Raw genomic sequence first — 22,227 nt, 5'->3', positions numbered from 1 at the left:
TCCCCTCTGAAGTTGGCAGGTTCAGCTGAAATTCATCTGATGTGTAAGCCTCCTTCAGACTGGCTGGGTGCCATTAGTATGGCTGGTATTGTTCCCAAACATACTCCAACCAAAACGACTACAGCATGACAATAACTTGAGTGACCGCGGGGTTAATCTCGCCCTCAGGTCTCTACTTTTCATGCTGCAGACCTCACTGTGGTTTATCATGTCAGATCATTGCAAATGATTTTGCAAATCTAGGGGCAGTCTGACAACTTTTTAGTTTAACTTTAACCCTACGTACGATAGGAGGGAATTAAACACAGCCACTGTTGCTCACAGACCTACATTTTTTTCCCAACTAAAGCTAATACAAATGAACACTTGGTGGAGTTCAACCTTTTTCCTAGCAAATATCATGGGACTGCACATCAAAGCTACAATTACTCTCTACACGAAGCTGTGATACTTTTCTATCAGCGAAGTATTTCCAGTTTACAATTGTGCTTTAAACTAAAATTCCATTGCTGTGATGTTGCTGAGCATATGGCTCTCTGATCATCACCATCTATTACAGCAGATTCCTTAGACTCTTGCAATTATATTCAGAATTAGCCTTGACCAAATGATGTCAACATGTTAGGTGCAGCAAATACAGTAACTTTGTATTCCAAGCATTGCATGGTTTTTTTCTTCTTCTGGAAAGTCGATATAATTCAGCTTGTCACACGGAGCGATGTGTGGTAAGACGGAGGTGACAGACGTTAGCATTAATACTTGTAATTTGCAGAGGCATATGTGCGGGTTTTTTGTACATGCACTTCCCCGGAGAATGCTATTACAAAGCCATTACAAATATGAGGTCAATTACACGTATATGGATGTCTGTGTAACAATGTGCGTTATACAGAGACACACACAACCGCGCATAATATTCTCTAAAAGAACGCAACAGATCAAAGGTCCCCGCAGAACAAATGCTGGGGAAAACTATACCATGTACCATAGTAATACGGAACGGAATTGTAAATTGTTTGCTGTGGGAAGAAATAGATTTCAATAGGACTACAAGTGCAGGTGGTTCAGGTGTAGAAGAAGGAGGAAGAGAACACAAGCCTCTTTTAGCCTATGTCCCTTAAACGTCGGGGAGACTGTATATGTGTACTGGCTTTTAGAATCAGTAGACACAGCTTTACCTATAGGTAGATGCCATAAGAAGTGGTGGATTTTACTCTTCATGCTTGGATGCAGCCAATATAGTATTTGTTAAATTAGGAAGTTGGCTAAACACCTTTAGTGGTCCATAAAGATGGCATCCTGGCGATGAAGCGGTGTAATGTAATTGTTTATTGGTCCTTTATAGATACCCCTATTTAAAGGGTAGATATTTTGGGAAACCCATACAGAATATCCCTTATCTCTTTCAGAAATTCCATAATATACAACTATTACAGGAATCACTATCTTTAGGCTTAAAGAAGTACTCGGGTAGAAAACATTATTTTTTTTAACTTTATCAACTGGTGCCAGAAAGTTAAACAGATTTGTAAATTACGTCTCTTTAAAAATCTTAATCCTTTCAATACTTATCAGCTGCTGTATGCTCCACAGGAAGTTCTTTTCTTTTTGAATTTCTTTTCTGTCTGACCACAGTGCTCTCTGCTGACACCTCTGTCATGTCAGGAACTGTCCAGAGTAGAAGCAAATCCCCATAGCAAACCTATCCAGCTCTGGAAAGTTCCTCACATGGACAGAGGTGTCAGCAGAGAGCACTGTGGTCAGACAGAAAATAATTCAAAAAGAAAAGAATTTCCTCTGTAGTATACAGCAGCTGATAAGTATTGGAAGGATTAAGATTTTAAAATAGAAGTAATTTACAGATCTGTTTAATTTACTGGCACCATTTGATTTAAAAAAAATGGTTTACACTAGAGTACCCCTTTAAAGGGTGCATTCACACGTGCTTATTTTTGCTGCAGATCTGTTGCAGATTTGCTACTGCAGATTTTGCTGCCCATTGACTTCAATGGGCAGAAAAATCTGCTGAAGCAAATCTGCAGCAAAAATACGCATGTGTGAAGGGTTCTAATAATACCAGGCCCCAAAGGGGCAGTGAGTATTTCCCTATGTGGATTGGGGGTACAGTTTAACAATGACCTGTGGATGGGGATTTAAGTGTTGGGAGGTATAATGATATCATACAGGGCTGAAAGGAATGGGAACATTTCTTTACAATGTGAATCAACAGTGAGGACCACAGGAGGGCCCAGAATGGTATGTACTTAGCTAGTACTGGTATCACAAGTTGGTATCAGTATCTCAGTAACATAGCACAGACCTGTATTCCAGTGAGAATTTAGTGAGCTCTTTGTGGTCATGAAGCCATTTGAATTCCAGAGGCCAGCTCCCCTCCGCCATGCAGGTAAGGACAAGGCGATTCCCCTCCAGGTGGACCTGACTGCGAACCGGCTCAGTCTTGAAGTATGGAGGGACATCATCTAAAACAGAAAATAGGAAGGTGTGAGATCAAGCGATACAACATGGTAAAGTTCACAGATCTGGCTTCAACATCATAGCTGGGTTTCTACACTTCTAACAGTAAGGAGAGAGTGGCAGCTCACAGTGGACTGTCTATATGGAAGTCTCATTATTAATACATGGAGCCCTGAGAATGGAGAGAGACGGGAATAGGTGAGCAATGTTCAAATATATTACTACGGCAATGTACACACAGAAAGGATATTTCACGGGCTACAGAAAGAGGAACAAAAGGTCACTGGAAAGGGCAAATAGAAATGAAAGCTTGTATAACATCACAGAATGGCACACACGCATGTAGATCTGCCGGGCACCGAACCGCACATCTCATTAGACTTCTAAACTGAAAACATAAAACCCGATAAACGCCACAAAATACCAAGGCTGGGAACACAGAACGACTTCTGCAATGCCATGGAGCTGTCGAGGGAGATGGTATCCTGTATAAACACTACAGTTCACTACAAACAGCGCCTTGTGTACCAGAAAAGGATTAGATAAAATGTCACCTCCCTCCTTACAGCATATTTAATCCACTGAAATGTTTCTACACCTTAAGAGAGTTACCCAGGCTTTTTAAACAGATAGAATATTGGGGGCCCATCCTGAAAATAGGCTGTTTGAAGGGACTGCAGAGCGAGCCCCAGCAGCACAGCCATTTCAGTGTTTACCTGCACTTGTCCTTTCCATCTGTGTAATGTTAGTAGTTGTGATACAAGGTACCGCAGTGTTAGCTTGTTGTTAACTACAATGGGACGACACTGAAGTTTTTTGTAATGCTGCTACTAAAAGTACAGGTGCAGGTAAACACTGAGGAGGATGTAGCTCTCGCACAATTGCTGTGATCTCCTCAAATTGTTGATCAACAAGGGGAAGCGAGTTGAACAGCCTACTGATGTAATCTTGAAGGCCGGTCCTGAGCATAAGCAATGACTTTAAGGGTAGGGTCACATGGACCGTATTTGCGTATTTTTTGCAGTTGATTTTGCTAACCATTGACTTTAAGGGTAGGGTCCCCTGTGCTTTTAAGGGGTACTCCGCCCCCAGACATCTTATCCCCAGCCCCCTGCGATCCCCCCTGCAGCAGCCCGGAGCTAAGTTTTCTCCGAGGCCGATGATGGGCGGTGCAGGGGACAGGGCATCGTGACGTCATGGCCCACCCCCCGTGACCTTGTGCTCCGCCCCATCAATACAAGTCTATCGGAGGGGGCGTGATAGCCATGACTATTCCCTGCACCACCAGTCATCAGCCTCGGAGAAAACTTCGCTCCGGCCTGCTAAGGTACCGGGCTGCTGCAGGAGGGATCACGGGGATCCCCAGCGGCAGGCCCCCCCACGATCAGACATCTTATCCCCTATCCTTTGGATAGGGGATAAGATGTCTAACAGCGGAGTACCCCTTTAAGGGAAACTGACAGACAGTTTACCTGCACTAAACCAAATACATGGGGTTTAGTGTGCATACACCAGATTACAACAAGGTATCACTTACCTTCCAGAGATGCCCGCTGTATTAGCCTCCACTGCTAATAGCGGGATCCGGCTCGCCCGCACTATAAACCCTTGTACTGGGTTTGGTGCAAGTGAATCGGTTGTCACTTTCCCTTTTAAAAGGTTGGATAATCACTTTAAAATTATCTTAAATTAATAACCATAGGCTCTTCAACTGTTGCAAATGTACAACCCTAAGCATTTCCTGAAAGTTAGAGATGCTTGTGTGCACTGTCACTGTATTGTAAAATCACTGTGAGCATTATCCCTGTGCTATGGCATTACTGTGTGTATTACCCTTTATTGTGACAATGTTCTGTACACTATCCCTGTACTGTGACAGCCCTTTGTGCATTATCCCTGTACTGTGACATCACATTGTGCATTATTCTATACATAGGCCCTGTAATGTCAGCATTATTTCTGTACCATGACATTAACGTACACATTATCCTGGTTCCTTTATGTTATCAAACTACTGTGACATCACTGTGAGCATTATCTCTGTACTGTAACATCACTGATAGCATTATTCCTGTCCTGTCACATCACTGTGTGCACTGCGCACAATTAGAGAGAGCAAAGTAATTATAAGCTTTGCCTGAAGTTACTGCTGAAGTTGATCATGGTGGACTAGGGCCCCGCTGCAGGTTTTGCTATGGGGTCCCCTGATTATTTGTTATGTTGCTGCATACAAGGAATAGAGTTACAGAAAACAAAAGTGATACAGCTGATAAGACACAAGGTAGCATCAAGTAATATATAACAGTGGGGAAAGTCATTGTGGCTCCCTAAGTGTCCCCCCTCCCTCCACTCTCAGTTGCACTTAATCCTGCACCCAATTTAAACTATATATAAACAACTGAAGGAGCGGTTGTGCCCCCTCAGCTTTTATTTCTCATTTTATATCCCATAATTTGTTCCTCATCAGGGGAGATTCTCAGTATGATATCATAAATTGTTTTGTTGTCCACCCTTGTCTCGTCTGTCCGGATGCAGGATTATTGTTTAAAATAATCCTTTGCCCATTCTGGCCCAGCATGGAGCTAATCCCGAGAAAATAGAGCGGCGGAGATTGTCAGACACACTGAGCTCTCTGGAGGAGCGGCGCTTTAAGCAATTATAAGTCACTTTACGTCTTGTCCTATGCGATGCCTTGCTGATGAATTACTGGAGTACTGCCCTGTATAGCTAGGTGGTAAACTCTCTGCTGGATGACAATGAACGTGAGCCGCTAACATGACGACCATCACTTTCTAAAGACTGTTTAGCAAGAGTTTAAGTATTCATAGGTCAACGGAAAGTGTTTTACTATGACAAGTATTTCTTCTGACTTCAAATGAGAGAAAAAGAAAAGTCAGGCACCTCATATTGTACAAAACTTATATGAATGGGCCAAGTAGTAAACCTGATACATGTTACATGCCCTAACTCTCCACCTCACAAGAGGCGTCCCATGCCAAGATGGCATCCTTATCCATCTAATGATATGGACCAGCAGGCCACTGCCTCATCCGGTACTGCAAGAAACCCCATTCCTTCCACTGTGAAACCCCTTGTGAATGTGTTCACTCTCCCATAAGTATCCAATCCTCCTTATGATTTAGAAAGAAATGCAGGAGAATAGATCTCCCATATGTGACGTAAAGAGGGCAGTGTCTTTTAACCTAACTTGTGAAAACTATATAGACAAAAAACAAAAGAGCGCAGAGCTTCCCATAGAGTAGTATTGTCAGGTAGGGTGATGCAAAACAATGTGCATTAAATTGGTTTGCTCACCTTCTGTTGTTGTGTATGGAAAGACACAACAACTTATCAAGCATGTAGGATTATCCTTTTAGGTGGTGCTGCCTCCCGGTGATCGGCGTCTCGGATGGTCCGGACCGATGAATGCAGAGTAGGTAGAAAGGTAAAAATTGCTGGGTACCTGGCGCAATCCACATCAGTAAAATTATTCCAAGCGGGTGTTTAGTAAAAGGTAACTTTAATAGCCGGTGAACAGAGACGCGTTTCGAGGTGGCAACCTCTTTCTCAATGTGAATAAGGCTTTACATTATTCACATTGAGAAAGAGGTTGCCACCTCGAAACGCATCTGTGTTCACCGGCTATTAAAGTTACCTTTTACTTAACACCCGCTTGGAATAATGAGATGCCGATCACCGGGAGGCAGCACCACCTATAAGGATAATCCTACATGCTTGATAAGTTGTTGTGTCTTGCCATACACAACAACAGAAGGTGAGCAAACCAATTTAAGGCACATTGTTTTGCATCACCCTACCTGACAATACTACTCTATGGGAAGCTCTGCGCTCTTTTGTTTTTTGTCTATATAGTTTTTCTACCTACTCTTTTAACCTAACTTGACAATTGGTTGCTGATTCCTGAATTGAAGTGGCTACCTACAGCTTTTACTTCTCTATCTAGATCAATTTCCAGAGCCAGCTTCCTAATTCCTTATACCTTCGGAGACAAGAGGAGGCAGTTACCATATCGCGATCATTACATGCAGACGAAACAACTCCAGCATGAAAAATCCAATAGCCGAGTGATGTTGCCGGTATTATACAATGTATGGCCATGGGACATTGCATGCGGCATTTCGCTTGAATGTGAGGATACGTGATGGGGATATGGTACCCGCCTTCTCTCATCTTGGAAGGTATACCTTACAAGTGGAGTGTTGCTCTCTGGAAACCCCTTTAGGGTAATACATGTACTGCTCCCTGGACAATCCCTTTAAATGTGACAAACTGCACATTGTTGCAAAGTCATAGTCTGAAATCAGCTTATCAAGTGATCTCTAGCAAGATGTGTCAAGTCTTTCCCACAACGACTGCCACTGTGATAAATGTGCCCCATTTTCTACCCGCCTAGTCTAGCAGGTATTTTCATGGTGGATGTGAAATAGTCCCATACGATGAGACTAATCTGCATACTGCAACCCAACCTTTATTCCCTACATCACTATTTTCTAATAAAAAGATAATTGGACATGGTTTTGGACCAGAATTCATCTGAAAATCAGTGTATGAACAGAGTGTAAGAATTAAAAAAATCTCCCCTATTGTATTATTTGAAGGTGTCTTAAAACACTTCTTGCAATCAAAGGGAATTTGACTTATGATGTGGAAGAACGTCTGAAATATTTAAGAGCGTATAGTTGAGTATTTCTGCTCTCACACAGCACTGGGAGTCGTACCGATTCATGACGTCACCTTTGGGTAATTAAAACTGAACTCGGACCTCAGGGTCTATAAAAATGATGTCTTCATGTTGAAATTTCTTTGCATTGCCGCCTTCTTTTGTTTTTGATGCCTGATCTAATGGTGAGCTCTTGGGACCAGGCTATTCTTTGAGCTGTCGAATATCATGGTCTAGAAAGCTATTAGAGGAACCATTGACAAAATCTACATTGGCTCTAAGAGAAACCCTTTCTGCACCTAACCTGCCATAGGATGTGATTCATACTCAGATGGTATGTATATTTGATGAGCTCAGGCTGGCCCCGGAGCAGATCGCAGCCGAACAAACTCCAAATTGTCAACTTAAACGTTTTAAATGTTTGATGTGCGCACTCAACACTCGGGGAAACCAATCACCCACGGCTTATACATCCCCGGCCCCACCAGGAATTATTAATCAGAAGCAAGATATTTTACCGGAGCTGGGAAGCTGAATTGTTCGCAGGGTAATTCATGTTATTACACTTCTTTAAAATAGAATCAACCAAGTGTTAACTCTCACCCGCACATAACGGAGATGTAAAGTGCTGACCGGAAAAAATGAATAATATTACTACTTCCCTAGTTCAATCTCTTTTTATCTTTTTTTATCTAAGGTTTTACAACACATGCAATCATTTTTAGAATGAAACGTGCATAGATAAACTATATGGACAAAAGGATTATAGACTGCACCTTATAGACTACACCTGAAGGAGCTTTTGGGACATCCCATTGAAAATCCATAGGTGTAGCACCACAAGCCGCACTCTTTACATAACTTGAGGAGTTATGTAAACATAGTAGCCTGCGGGGCAGTGCAGTTTGTGCAACTCCCATTAAAATCAATGGGAGTTACGGAAATTCGGTAACTTCCCTGCTTTGGCTGTTATTGGCTTTCCTGACCACCTACGGCTGCTGCAAACAGGCCGACTGAGTAGGAAAAGTCCCAAGTAACCTGGTGGGACAACCCCTTTAATGGTGGACATCAGCATGATCACTAATGTCAGCTATTAGCAGTGAGTGGCTAACAACAGCCGGGACCCATGGTCTATATATCTGCGCTCGACTCATAGTTTGAATGCCTCTCGGACATGTAGTCAGGCAAGTAGCGTTCTCCTGGAATTCACCAAACCCAGACTTGTCCATCAGATGCCAGATAAAGAAGTTTGATCGGTCACTTCAGAGAACATGTTTCCTCTTCTCCAGAATCAAGTGGTGGCAGAATTACACTGCTTCATCTGATGCTTGGCAATGTGACTGGTAATGTAAGGCTGGCATGCAGCTGCTGGGCTATGAAAACCCATGCTATTAAACTCTTGGTGGGGCAAAGCATTTGCGCTGATGGTAATGTGTGATGTGGTTTGGTCTCTGCAGTTATTGTGTCATTGGTGCATTGGCGACTATTATGCACTTTGCACCTCAGCACTCAGCCACCCCGCTCTGTCTTTGTGGCTGAGGTTCCTAAACATTTCTACTTCTCAATAATATCACTCACAGCTGATGGTGGAAGAACTAGGAGTGAAGACATTTCCGGAACTGACTTGTTGCAGTGGTGGCTCCTATTGCAGCACCAGATTGGTATTAGTGAGCGCTTTAGAATGACAATAATGGCAACTGCATTGGTAGGGACTGGATTTTATACAGCTGTGGCAATGGGACTAAAGTAAACATCTGCATTCAATTAAAGGGGTATTCCGGGCCAAAATATTTTATCCTCTATCCAAAGGATAGGGGATAAGATGTCTGATCGCGGGGGGCCCGCTGCTGAGACCCCCCGCAATCTCCCTGCAGCACCTGCATTCTATGTCATGCCCCCTCCATTCATGTCTATGGGAGGGGGCATGATGGCAGTCACGCCCCCTCCCATAGACATGAATGGAGGGGGCATAACGTCACGTCCCCAGTGCCGGAAACCTGGAGGTTTCCGAAACTGGAGATTCAGTACCCGCATAGAATGTGGGTGCTGCAGGGAGATCGCGGGGGGTCTCAGCAGCGGGCCCCCCCGCGATCAGACATCTTATCCCCTATCCTTTAGATAGGGCATAAAATGTTTTTGCCCGGAATATCCCTTTAAGAGCTGTGGCCAATTACTATGTATATATAGTGTATATCACTTTCCATGACATCTGTTGCTCTTTACAGTATACACCATATGGAAAAAGAATTGTAGATCTCTACATATTTTCTGTGAGTTCACAAATGACAATGGTCATAGTAATGGTAGGAAGCTTTACAATGTTTGTTATGGGGCCATAGTTCAGCAATAGCATAGAAATAACCTTAGTGTTCAAGGGGTACTCCGGTGGAAACCTTTTTTTTTTTTAAATTAACTGGTGCCAGAAAGTTAAACAGATTTGGATTAAAAATCTTAATCCTTTCAGTACTTATGTCACGATTCGGCTACGGGTTGTGGATCCGCTGTGTCAGCGAGGGATTGGCGTGGACCGTGCTAGTGGACCGGTTCTAAGAGGCTACTGGTTTTCACCAGAGCCCGCCGCAAAGCGGGATGGTCTTGCTGCGGCAGTAGCAACCAGGTCGTATCCACTAGCAACGGCTCAACCTCGCTGACTGCTGAGAAGGCGTGGGACAGAAGGACTAGGCAGAGGCAAGGTCAGACGTAGCAGAAGGTCGGGGGCAGGCGGCAAGGTTCGTAGTCAGGATGGATAGCAGAAGTTCAGGTACACAGGCTTTGGACACACTAAACGCTTTCACTGGCACAAGGCAACAAGATCCGGCAAGGGAGTGCATGGGAGGAGATCAGATATAGCCAGGGAGCAGGTGGAAGCCAATTAAGCTAATTGGGCCAGGCACCAATCATTGGTGCACTGGCCCTTTAAGTCTCAGAGAGCTGGCGCGCGCGCGCGCCCTAGAGAGCGGAGCCGCGCGCGCCAGCACATGACAGCAGGGGACCGGGACGGGTAAGTGACCTGGGATGCGATTCGCGAGCGGGCGCGTCCCGCTGTGCGAATCGCATCCCCGACGGCCATGACAGTGCAGCGCTCCCGGTCAGCGGGACCGACCGGGGCGCTGCAGGGAGAAAGACGCCGTGAGCGCTCCGGGGAGGAGCGGGGACCCGGAGCGCTAGGCGTAACAACTTATTAGCAGTTGTATGCTACAGAGGAAATTATTTTTTAAATTTCTTCATTGTCTTGTCCACATTGCTCTCTGCTGACATCTCTGTTCGTGTCAAGAACTGTCCAGAGCAGCATAGGTTTGCTATGGGGATTTTCTCCAGCAGAGAGCACTGTGGACAAGACAATACTGGAAGTACTGGAAGGGTAAAAAAAAATAATAGAAGTAAAAATTTACAAATCTATTTAACTTTCTGGCACCAGTTGATAAAAAAAAATATATGTTTTCCACCAGAGTACCCCTTTTAATAAGTAAGATCATCTGGGAAGGCTGACTGGTAGGAGAGAAATAAGCAAAGCCTTTGCCACAGCAGAAAGGAAAAGTATAGAGCAAGAAAACAGCTCAGAACCCAAGCAAAGGATTAAATTAATCCTTGGAGAGATCTCGTTTAGATAGAAAGCTCTGCGGGGCAGAAATCACATGTTATCTCATGTATTTTTTCCTCAATGCTTAATTTTGTTAATCCACACAACATGTACAACACATTTGCCAAATTCACAAATAAACACGTATACATTGTGCCCACAGCTCTAATAAGGGTCTGAGGCAATAATATATTTCCTGGATGAACTGAGAAAAATCAGCTATTTTTAAGAACTACCAGCCCAAGAACTACCAGCCCAAGCAGTCCTAAAATTTAAGAAATATAATGTAACAATATGAAGAGTCAATACGCCATGCAAGGATTCTGGGCTCGGAATCGGAATATAGAAAGTCACCATTTCTTATTCATGATCTATTGTATTAGATGAAAACTAAAAAATATTCACTTAAATACATGGCTACAAAATGTAATAAATGTGAAATGTGGGGTTAAAAAGGCAAAATGAAGTGTGAGGTTCTGTAATTCTGACATGTTATGTTGGAGAACAAGGATACACTGACACTTTGTGTACAGGATAATGACACGCTGACACTTTGGGTACAGGATAAAGACACGCTGACACTTGGGGTACAAGATAATGACACTTGGGGTATAGGATAATGACACACTGACACTTGGGGTATAGGATAATGACACACTGACACTTGGGGTATAGGATAATGACACACTGACACTTGGGGTATAGGATAATGACACACTGACACTTAGTGTGTCATTATCCTATACTCCAAGTGTCAGTGTGTCATTATCCTATACTCCGACACTTGGGGTAAAGGATAATGACACACTGACACTTGGGGTAAAGGATAATGACACACTGACACTTGGGGTAAAGGATAATGACACACTGACACTTGGGGTAAAGGATAATGACACACTGACACTTGGGGTAAAGGATAATGACACACTGACACTTGGGGTAAAGGATAATGACACACTGACACTTGGGGTAAAGGATAATGACACACTGACACTTGGGGTAAAGGATAATGACACACTGACACTTGGGGTAAAGGATAATGACATGCTGACTCTGGAGGTACAGGATAATGACACTGACACTTGGGGTAAAGGATAATGACACACTGACACTTGGGGTAAAGGATAATAATACACTGACACTTGGGGTACAGGATAATGATACACTGACACTTGAAGTATAGGATAATGACACACTGACACTTGGGGTATAGGATAATGACACACTGACACTTGGGGTAAAGGATAATGACACACTGACACTTGGGGTAAAGGATAATGACACACTGACACTTGGGGTACAGGATAATAATACACTGACACTTGGGGTACAGGATAATGACACACTGACACTTGGGGTAAAGGATAATGACACACTGACACTTGGGGTAAAGGATAATGACACACTGACACTTGGGTACAGGATAATGACACACTGACACTTGGGGTATAGAATAATGACACACTGACACTTGGGGTACAGGATAATGACACACTGACACTTGGGGTAAAGGATAATGACACACTGACACTTGGGGTAAAGGATAATGACACACTGACACTTGGGGTAAAGGATAATGACACTGACACTTGGGGTAAAGGATAATGACACTGACACTTGGGGTAAAGGATAATGACACACTGACACTTGGGGTAAAGGATAATGACACTGACACTTGGGGTAAAGGATAATGACACTGACACTTGGGGTAAAGGATAATGACACTGACACTTGGGGTAAAGGATAATGACACACTGACACTTGGGGTAAAGGATAATGACACTGACACTTGGGATAAAGGATAATGACACACTGACACTTGGGGTAAAGGATAATGACACACTGACACTTGGGGTAAAGGATAATGACACTGACACTTGGGGTAAAGGATAATGACACACTGACACTTGGGGTAAAGGATAATGACAGTGACACTTGGGGTAAAGGATAATGACACACTGACACTTGGGGTAAAGGATAATGACACTGACACTTGGGGTAAAGGATAATGACACTGACACTTGGGGTAAAGGATAATGACAGTGACACTTGGGGTAAAGGATAATGACACTGACACTTGGGGTAAAGGATAATGACACACTGACACTTGGGGTAAAGGATAATGACAGGCTGAAACTTGGGCTACAGAACAAAGACACTTGGGATACAGGATGCTGACACTTGTGGTACAGGACAATGATGCACGAAGAATAAGGATGCAGGACAATGGTACATTCACACTTCGGGTACAGGATTAAAAAAAAAAAGCCTGTCAAGAGCGCACAGTGTGAAATCGGTAACTTGTCTCTATAAACACATTTTCTCAAAGCTCATTTAACGAGAATAACCCTTGTATCGGTTTAGAATGAATTTGAACTTGAAGTACAGCATCATTCTGCTTGCCTGCATCACAAATGGTAATGAAATAAACAACTTTAGCCAAGTCCACACTGGGATCTGATGGAGAGATTGTATTTTTCCTGAATTCTGACCATCACACACAATTTCACTAATCCTCCCGTTTCTTTAGGTGTTACGGCATTCATACGGTTCCAGCATTCACTCCGTCAATTACAAAGACCCCCCCCCCCCCTTCCGAAACAACTCGCTTGAGGCCAGGGGAGCAAGAGTTACCGGCCAATGTTTGATGTGACATTTCAGTCAATCTTTGAGGCCTCGGTAGCAAGAAGCGGCAAAACACTAAACTCTCTTGTAGCAGCGTTAATCCTAGCTGCCTGAGTACTGAAAAATTCTAATCCTGTGTGTGAGGATAGAAGAAAAAAAATGAGTAGGAATAAATAGCAATAATAAAAAAAAGCTCTTATTGTCCTGGCCGAGAGTCAAGTATTTCTCTTTTTTTTTTTCTTTCCTGCAGAAGATGCTGAGGGTTGCGGTGAGCAGAGCCTGCTATAGAGAAGGAAGGCTCCTACACTTGTACGGAAGAAGCACTAAGGAGATTAGAACAGTAAAGAGCAGGAATCACCAAAGGAAAGAAGAGGGGAATTAATATTTCAGAGGAGGAAAAAAACTTTTGTAGCCGCCGTACACTCAGGGGGATTACTCATTCACCAACAGTGTTGTCAAACAATGGCACGCTTTCAAAGAGGAAACTGTAGAGTAGGTGGAAGTTTACGCGGCTGTGTCATGTGTTCCGGATGTAATCTGGCTGCGTTCTGGAGTGAGATCGTGCTACTTATTCATTTTTATTATTCCAGGTCAATGATGTATTTCAAGAGAGCTTCATACTGTGCCGATGTGCAATATACAACCCAAAAAGTTATGTTGGCTTAGAATGGCGTTCCCCAACCAGTGGCTTTCCAGTCATTGCAAAACTAAAATTCCCAGCAGGCCCCGGACTGCCTTCAACTGCAGAGCCATAGGTTGCAGGCGGGAGTGAACAAAGCCTGAGGGCACTAACTTGGCCAACACTGCCATTAAGATTTTTTAATAGAAGTAATTTACAAATCTGTTTACATTTCTTGAGCTCGTTCATATAGGAAATTTTTTTTTTTTTTTTACTGAAATACCCCTTTAACTTTGTCATGTGTCTGCAAGACAAGCAATACGAGTCTATGGAGGGAGCCCCACTTACCAGATGTGGGAGAACTGCAAATTACAGATGAAACCTGCAGAGCAGAAGTTATAAAATGACCAGAAATAGTGTACACACAGGGCAGCCTATACCGAAAAGTTGCCGGAAATGACAGGTATGCTTTAAATGTGTTTTTTTGTGAGAAAGCCTTGTATGTTTTTCCCAACATGGTTGTCACTTGAACTTGGACTTGCACTACCATTTTGGATTCCTTCCTCTTACTCCCTTCTTTGCCATATATTTTCCTTTGCTATAGCTTCATTGACAAATCCCGAATTGCTCGACTAACCTCTTGCAACACGTATTTCACTCTTCTATAATGCTGTTGCTATACCCTGGTTTTATTAACTATTCAATTTCCTGCTGGCACACCACAATCTCAGATCCTACTTCTAGTAGCTTCTAATAACTGAAATAGTTACTTGCTGGTGTTACCCATAGTAATGGGATCTCAAACCTGATTCACCATCTGCTAACTTGGAAAGTTCACCACCATGTATTTGCCAACAGGGTGCCATAGAGCCTTAGCTAACAGGGAAAATGAGGCCTACAGGTGACTTGTGTCGCCTGGTAGGTTTTTCCCTCTGGATACTGTATAACCCCATCATAAAATTATCCATTGCACACAGTCATCTTATGGCCCATGGACTTTACAACAGAGCATTTGAATGAGGAATTGGTATTTCCCACCCCTGGGGCCTAAGGTTGAATCAATCCAAACCTTTACATGTGTAGTCCAGTACCTAGTCCTGGTATAGTTAGAGGCCCTGGCTAAAAGAATTGCCAATTCTAGCAAAAGTGGTTGGAATTGTTACTGTGATTTCTGACAGCTCTTTCATACCTTGTGATACATGTTACATGCATTGTGCAAGTTCAGACATAGATCCCAATTGTCAGTGTCATGAAGCTTCTCTTATGCAGATGGATCATAACTAGGCAATAATGGACCCAGTGTAGACTAATAAACCAATTGGGTTACTACTAAATGGCTGGAGATTGCACCTGCTGGGAGCCTGAAGCTTCGATGCTCTCACTGGCTCTGAGGTATCGGTAGTCTTAATCACAATGATTATTATCCATCTCCCATATATCTGCCAGCTCTACGCAGGTGACACTAAGTTATCATTCTGTCATGCCTCGAGTCACTGGCTAGGCAAATCCAATGCGTGCAAAGGACAAAACTCATTTGCTTCTTCCTTTAAATGCTATTTTTCCCCTCTTCAATATCCCTCTGGCTGACCAGGGATTAAAGAAAGAGAAATTGCTAAATATTTCATGAAACCATTACTTTGCCCCTGGAGAAGATGGATTTTCGCTGTTCGGAGGCTTTGCGCACAGCTCTGTCACTAACTTATACAATGCACCTCCATCATATTCCAGGGAATAACCAGGCAGGAGCTTCACCCTTAAAGATATTTCACAATCTTCTTATAGAAAATTCACCTGACTACAATATAGGATTATCCTCCAAAGACATCATTTTTTCGAAGGAAGTTTGTTTCTACTTCTTTCCCAAGGTAAGATGATTTCCCTATATGTCGAAAGGATGAGAGAAGGGTTCGCAAGGCATCAAAAAAGAGAATACTATTGCACATCTGTGTGAACATAGCCATCTTGTTTTAGGCCAGTGCCTAAAGGACTTGATAAAGGGAAAACTATTTTTTGGAGGAAGATCCCAAGAGCAGTTGTCAGGACAATAGGCAGAGGAATATGGAATTTGTGAATAAGTGATCCCAACTAAACATAACACATTGGTAGAAGCCAATATCTGACTCTGAAAACACCATCTTTATCTTTTAATGGTTGACAATTATGGCAGGAAATGAAGATCGACTGTTTTACTATCCACTATAAATAAGAAGAGTGTACACCATTATAGCCCCATCCTGATCCAACCCCCTCCTTGACAATCACCCACTCGGGAAAAAGTTGTCGGCCAATCATAACACTCTGCGCTGCTGCATTTCACAGTCCCCTATTGGAGGAAAGAAATCTGCAACCGCAGCATATGCAGAGTTTTGATTGGTTAATGTCAGAAGTGAGGATAATAAAGGATTCTGTGTATTCTGCAATCTCGCTTAAGGGATTAATTCTTCACATTGTGCTGACTTTCCTGGTCCCCTTCCAAAACTTGCATACTCAATCAGTAGAGAAAAGGGCAGCAATGCCGGAGCTTTGACAACTGAGCTGAACAAAACTTTTGGGAACACAATAATAACAAAGTACAAAGGGAAAGTTATAGGGACAGAGATGAAAAACAGATATACTAAAGCATGTCCTTCATTAGTTCCTGCACACAGAATTAAGACGCATTAAAGAATATATCAAGAAACAGCATAACTAAAAATGTAATATTATAATGAGAAGAACATTTCAATGCGGGCACAGGTCTGCAAGGAAAAGCAAGAGACAAAGGGGTACTGCACCCCTAGACATCTTATCCCCTATCCAAAGGATAGGGGATAAGATGTCTGATCGCGGGGGTCCCGCCGCTGGGGACCCCCGCAATATAGCATGTGGTCCCCTCAATGCAAGTCTATGGGAGGGGGCGTGACGGCCACCACGCCCCCTCCCATAGACTTGCATTGAGGGGACGGGGCGTGACGTCACACGGGGGCGGAGTCATGACTTCACGGACTAACGTTCCGGTGGTCGGGACCCAGACCCTCCTGCGCTTCCAGAGCAGAAACAGGTGGGTGCCGCATGCTATGTTGAGGGGGTCCCCAGCGGCGGGACCCCCGCGATCAGACATCTTATCCCCTATCCTTTGGATAGGGGGTAAGATGTCTAGGGGTGGAGTACCCCTTTAAGGTGCATTCACACCCCGTTTGGCTTGGTATGCCACGGTTTTCATTCCGGCTACCAAACCGGACACAATGCAAAAATGAGCCGACTGGAGTCTCCGCGTCATTTCGGTCAGTGCATTTAAATGAATGAGATGTGGTGCCGGATATGGTAGTGGCTGGTTTTGAAATTTCCCCGCCACATCAGCCAAACGTGGTGTGAATGCACCCTCAGACTTGTCCTGCAGATCCATTAGTAGAATATTGGTGTCATTTACAGCAGAATACAGTCTACAGATGTAATGAGGACAACCATAAGAGATGGAATATTCCCTGCAGCACTACATGCTTAACATCGGAACTATGTCCTGTGCAGCACAAGTATAAAACATTTTTATAATATCTAGAATTATTATTCTTCGAGCACTCCTATTCTGCCTTTGAAAAACATGATAATTTGAAGAAGCATTTCTGAGGTTTTTTGTTTTTGCTAATACAGTGCAACATAGGCTATTGATACAGAGTGTAGAGGTTCTTGTGTATGCCGTGTGCTTACCTGTTTTAGCTGATGTAGCAGCCCCCTCTCTCTGGCTTTGCAGAGAGAGGGGGTGGTGAGTAATCACTACAATACACCTAATGAGACCAACCTAATCACCTGACTCCAAATACTAGAAGTGCATTTTCAAAGTGCATTTTGCGACAGTGAGGCTACAGAGTATATATTTATAAAATAGGATGTAGGAGTGTTTTTCCCATTGTATCCAGTACATAGTGCTGACGTGGTGTGCATCTTGCGTTTGAGCATCAATAGAAAGTGCTTTTGTATAGTTTTGACAGGAGACATATTTCCTGTCGTTGACCTCTTCTCTCTACTTTAACACAAGGCCACATGACCACTCTCCTGGGCCCTTGGATAATCTTTTAGGGGTTGCAGGAGGTTAGTTAGGAGATGGCACAGTCATATCTCAGCAAGCTGTTGGGAAGGCTGTAGGAATTACACTGCTCTGGGAGGGAGGGAATGACCGGAGAGGGGAGCTGGCGCTTGTGTGCGGCTCACCATACAAATCTGCTATAAAGTCTTGTGTACACAGAGATGTGTTCACCTAATACCCATATACAGAGGGGATACAGCTCTGAACAGCCACGACATTGAGAATCTCTTGGCAGACATTAACACTTGAGTTGCTAACTCAGGCCTTGTGTTCTCAATTACGACAAATCTGTTATTCTTAATCCTTCCAATAGCTATTGGCCTTCAAGGAATATACATGCATAGATGTGGAGGTCATGCACTATGATGCTTAGCTCTAACATACAGGCTTTTGTGTGGGAACTATTGCAAACATTTTTTGTAAAATGCCAATCGATAATATTTACCTGTGATTTTTTTAAAGGAGGCCTCTAGATAAAGGCAAAGGTGTTATCAATTGTAAGCTAGTGTGTGCAACTCGAACTCAACCCTGTCTCCATTGACTTTGTGAGGGTAAAGGGGTACTGCAGCCCTAAGACATCTTATCCCCCATCTCAGCTGCACGAAACGATTATTGCTCCGTGTCTAAAGACTCATGACCCCGGAGCCGGAGTATCGTGACATCACGCCCCGCCCCCTCAATGCAAGCCAATGGGAAGGGCCGTGATGGAGGTTCTGCATGAGAGATTGCGGGGGGACCCCCGCGATCAGACATCTTTTCCTCTATACTTTGGATAGGGGGTAAGATGTTTTAGGGTCAGAGTACCCCTTTAACATGACTCCTGCAGCTCTACACAGCTAAATGAGGTGCATGTCGGTATAACTGTTGTTTTTATATATGACCACCATGGGGACCTCTGTGAATGTGCCCGATAGGGACATATGTAATATACTCAAATCATGGGGACCTTTGAAAGTGTCATATGTGGCATACTCGAATCATAAGGTGTCTGTATTTATGATATCTTTAGTATAAGCCAACCACAAATAAAATCTATCTTGCCTCAATCTCTAATTCTGTGGGTATCCTGGGCTCAGACCAGTAGCAGCAATGTTAATTCTTCTTAACATAGGACAGTCCAGCACAATGGTTAAACCAACAAGAAGATGTTTTATTAATTTGTTTTAAAGCATCTTAACTAAACAAAGTGCAATGACACCATTACATGTTTCAAAAATAGTTGCCCAATCCTTTGTGAAGATGTTTTGATACAGACTAATAAGGAAGTCTTATCTGTGGTTTAGGCTGGGTTCACATCACGTCTTCAGCCATATGGGACTGCATATGGCTGGGTGGAGCTAAAACCATCCCTGCCAACTGCCGCCCGTATGTAATTCATTTCAATGAGCCGACCGGATTGAAACGCTGACTCCGGTCGGCTCATTTTTGCCCCATATACGGTTTTCCATCGGACCTAAAACTGGGCTCCACCACGGTTATAGGTCCGGTGGGAAAACCGCATATGGGGCAAAAATGAGCCGATCGGAGTCAGCGTTTCACTCCGGTCAGCTCATTGAAATGAATTATATACGGGTGGCATACAGCAGCGATACGGGAGTGCCCGGTTTTAGCTCCCCCCAGCCGTATGCGGTCCCGTATGGCTGAAAACGTGATGTGAACCCAGCCTTACCCATTGTGCTGGAATGGATTATGTTACACAGAGAATTAATTATGAAAAAATGGGAAGGTGACAAATAGGTCAGGTCAATTTTGTCAATACAGTGAGTGAATATGGTACTACACATCCATGTAATTCATTGAAGAGGCAATTTTACCATTCATATTGAGTGCTTCTTGAAGAGCCATGTTGGGGAACCTCACTATATTCTACCCAGCTTCCAAACTATGACTAGTTCTAACATCTGCATCTCTCCTTCTTTGAGCTTCACCACTGCTGCCACCAAACTTCCTTAGTGCTTAGGTCTAATCCTTTAGTGGGTTTGCCAGATACTACTGCCAGTGACTGCCATCTAATGTGTCAAAATGAGGCATATACGTGGCCTAACTAAATGTACCCGCAATGTCAACTACAACTTACAAACAAGGCCCCAAGAGCGACGACTGGTTTCCCAAGGGAACACTAAGAGAAGATGGCCAACATGAACCCCTGCCACTACTGCTAAATACAGGGGTAGCCAGACTAGCCCCTTACAGACCCCAAGGGAACAAAGGCCAATGTGTAACTAAAACAATGATCCAAACAAATGAAGCAATAAACGTTTAATATAAGTTGATCCCAGCATATCATTATGCATAAACACAACCTACTGAACAGTGCAGAGTACGCCATCACTGTGTCCCGCTTCCATGTAATTCCCCAGTTTTAAATCCATTTTGCAGACATTAGCGCGGGTTCAGATTCTCAGGCATTGGACGCGCACATAGTGAATCAGCTTTTTCTGTGCGCTCTATTTATCTTCTTTTTCAAGGCTAAATATTATTGAATCGCTGTTTCCAGCAAAACTGGAACGACATTCTCCTGAATATTGGTTCATCCCATTAAAACTTTATATAATTAACCAGCAGACTAATGAAAGCTCCTTCTTGAATAGATGCATTTAGAATAAGTGCATTAATCCAGCCGCGCACAATTAGGTTCCCCTTTAACACTTTCTGTCCCAGACAGTTTATACACTGAGCTGTAGAGGAGGGTTGTCTGAAGCTTCCATTGATTTGATATACAGAGTATTTTCATCCCATTGCTGATTTCAGGCATCACAATCTGCACTATTGGGCAGTTCAGTGCAGGTGCTCTCACATTATCCATCGGTGCTTACAACCCATAATGCACAGTGATATCCAAGGGGATTAAAATTTGAAGGTGATGGCTGGGTAAAATGCTTTAAAGTGGTTATCGAGCCTTAGAATTTTTTTTTTAAATAGTGTGTTTTAAAAATGTCGGCCACTAGGAAGCAAAGCCTACTATGACATCCAGTAAAGTACATAGAGGAAAGTGGGCCCTATAACAAATATCAATATGGGCCCCCTATTATGGCATTCTTTTTTCCCCCAAGGATAGGAAGGTCTGCTGTTTATTTCCCTTTGTTTGCCATGACCCATTGGTCAATAAACCCTGCTTCATTAATTTGCTGACAATGCAGTTCCCTGGATAGGGGAGTTCTGCACAGTTTCTTACCAACAGAAAAAAAAATAGGACCAACCAGGAGAGGGCAATAGCATAGTCTGCCATTATAAAACAATGATATCTTTGACACTGCTGTGACAGCTTTGGGCTATCTCAGGCAGCTAATATAGACAATTAATGAATTGGCAATGTGCATGCATGACCACCACTCTGCTCCAACAAGAGACTAAGGACCCCATGATCAAGAATGCAAGGGGTCCCATCATTTGGACTTCACCACTGTCAAACAAAGGCCCCACAGTCCACGTTGTATCACCATGAACATTGTTTTTTTTTGTTTACACTGAACACATCTTTTCCCTGGAATTCTGTAGATCTAACCCTTTTTAAAAAAAGAAAAAACACCATTTCAGCCATGTAATTTGAGGAATTATCAAGCAATGAACAGGTTAAAACTGAGAAGGTCCATTTGTTACTTTGAGAAATGGCGGAGTTTTGACGAGACCCCCGACAGCAGATCAGAAACCAATTCCTACATCTCCCCCTCCTTCTCCCGCTCTCACAACTCCTTGCGCTTTTGAAATGACTTTCAGACGAGCATCTTCTTGACGGGTGTTGTTTTTGATGAAGGGAGGACGAGGAAGGAAAGGAGGGAGATAAAAATAAAAAAGGTGTTTCTGAGTCCAAGAGCCAGAGGTTCAGATATAAATGATTCTCTTCTAGGAACGGAGGGTTGAAATGGCTGGTGATGCAGTCTCTCCATCAATCACACCCGGGCTTGGTTAAGACTCTACCTGACAAGCTGTCAATCATATTCCTCATGAACTATGGTAAAATGCATGCACTTTAGACGCTGCCCTACATGAATTATTGTTTTTCTACAGGTCACTGACACTCTATACTCTATATTTCCCTGCATTTTAAAGGTGTCTTTTGGGAATATGTATAAATATAACCAGGCTGTATATCTGCTCTAATTCTTTAGAATACACTCTCTGGAAAATTGAGTGCCCTGACCACTGTCCCGCATAATTTCAGCAGAAGGGTACACCGCCAGTGC

At 43.3% G+C, this 22,227-nt stretch overlaps 1 protein-coding gene across 11 annotated transcripts in view; it reads right to left on the bottom strand.

Moving 5' to 3' along the window:
• SDK2 (sidekick cell adhesion molecule 2) overlaps nt 1–22,227 on the bottom strand; it is a 727,771-nt gene that overhangs the window by 292,836 nt on the left and 412,708 nt on the right. For all 11 annotated transcript variants that reach the window (XM_056550647.1, XM_056550649.1, XM_056550648.1 and 8 more), the window contains one exon: nt 2,321–2,480. In XM_056550647.1, the coding sequence (XP_056406622.1) occupies nt 2,321–2,480 (160 nt within the window). The remainder of the gene's footprint in view (nt 1–2,320; nt 2,481–22,227) is intronic.

This window comes from Hyla sarda, chromosome 13 (assembly GCF_029499605.1).
Source record: "Hyla sarda isolate aHylSar1 chromosome 13, aHylSar1.hap1, whole genome shotgun sequence".
Classification (NCBI taxonomy): Eukaryota; Metazoa; Chordata; class Amphibia; order Anura; family Hylidae; genus Hyla; species Hyla sarda.
This window is presented reverse-complemented; position numbering and strand designations above follow the sequence as displayed.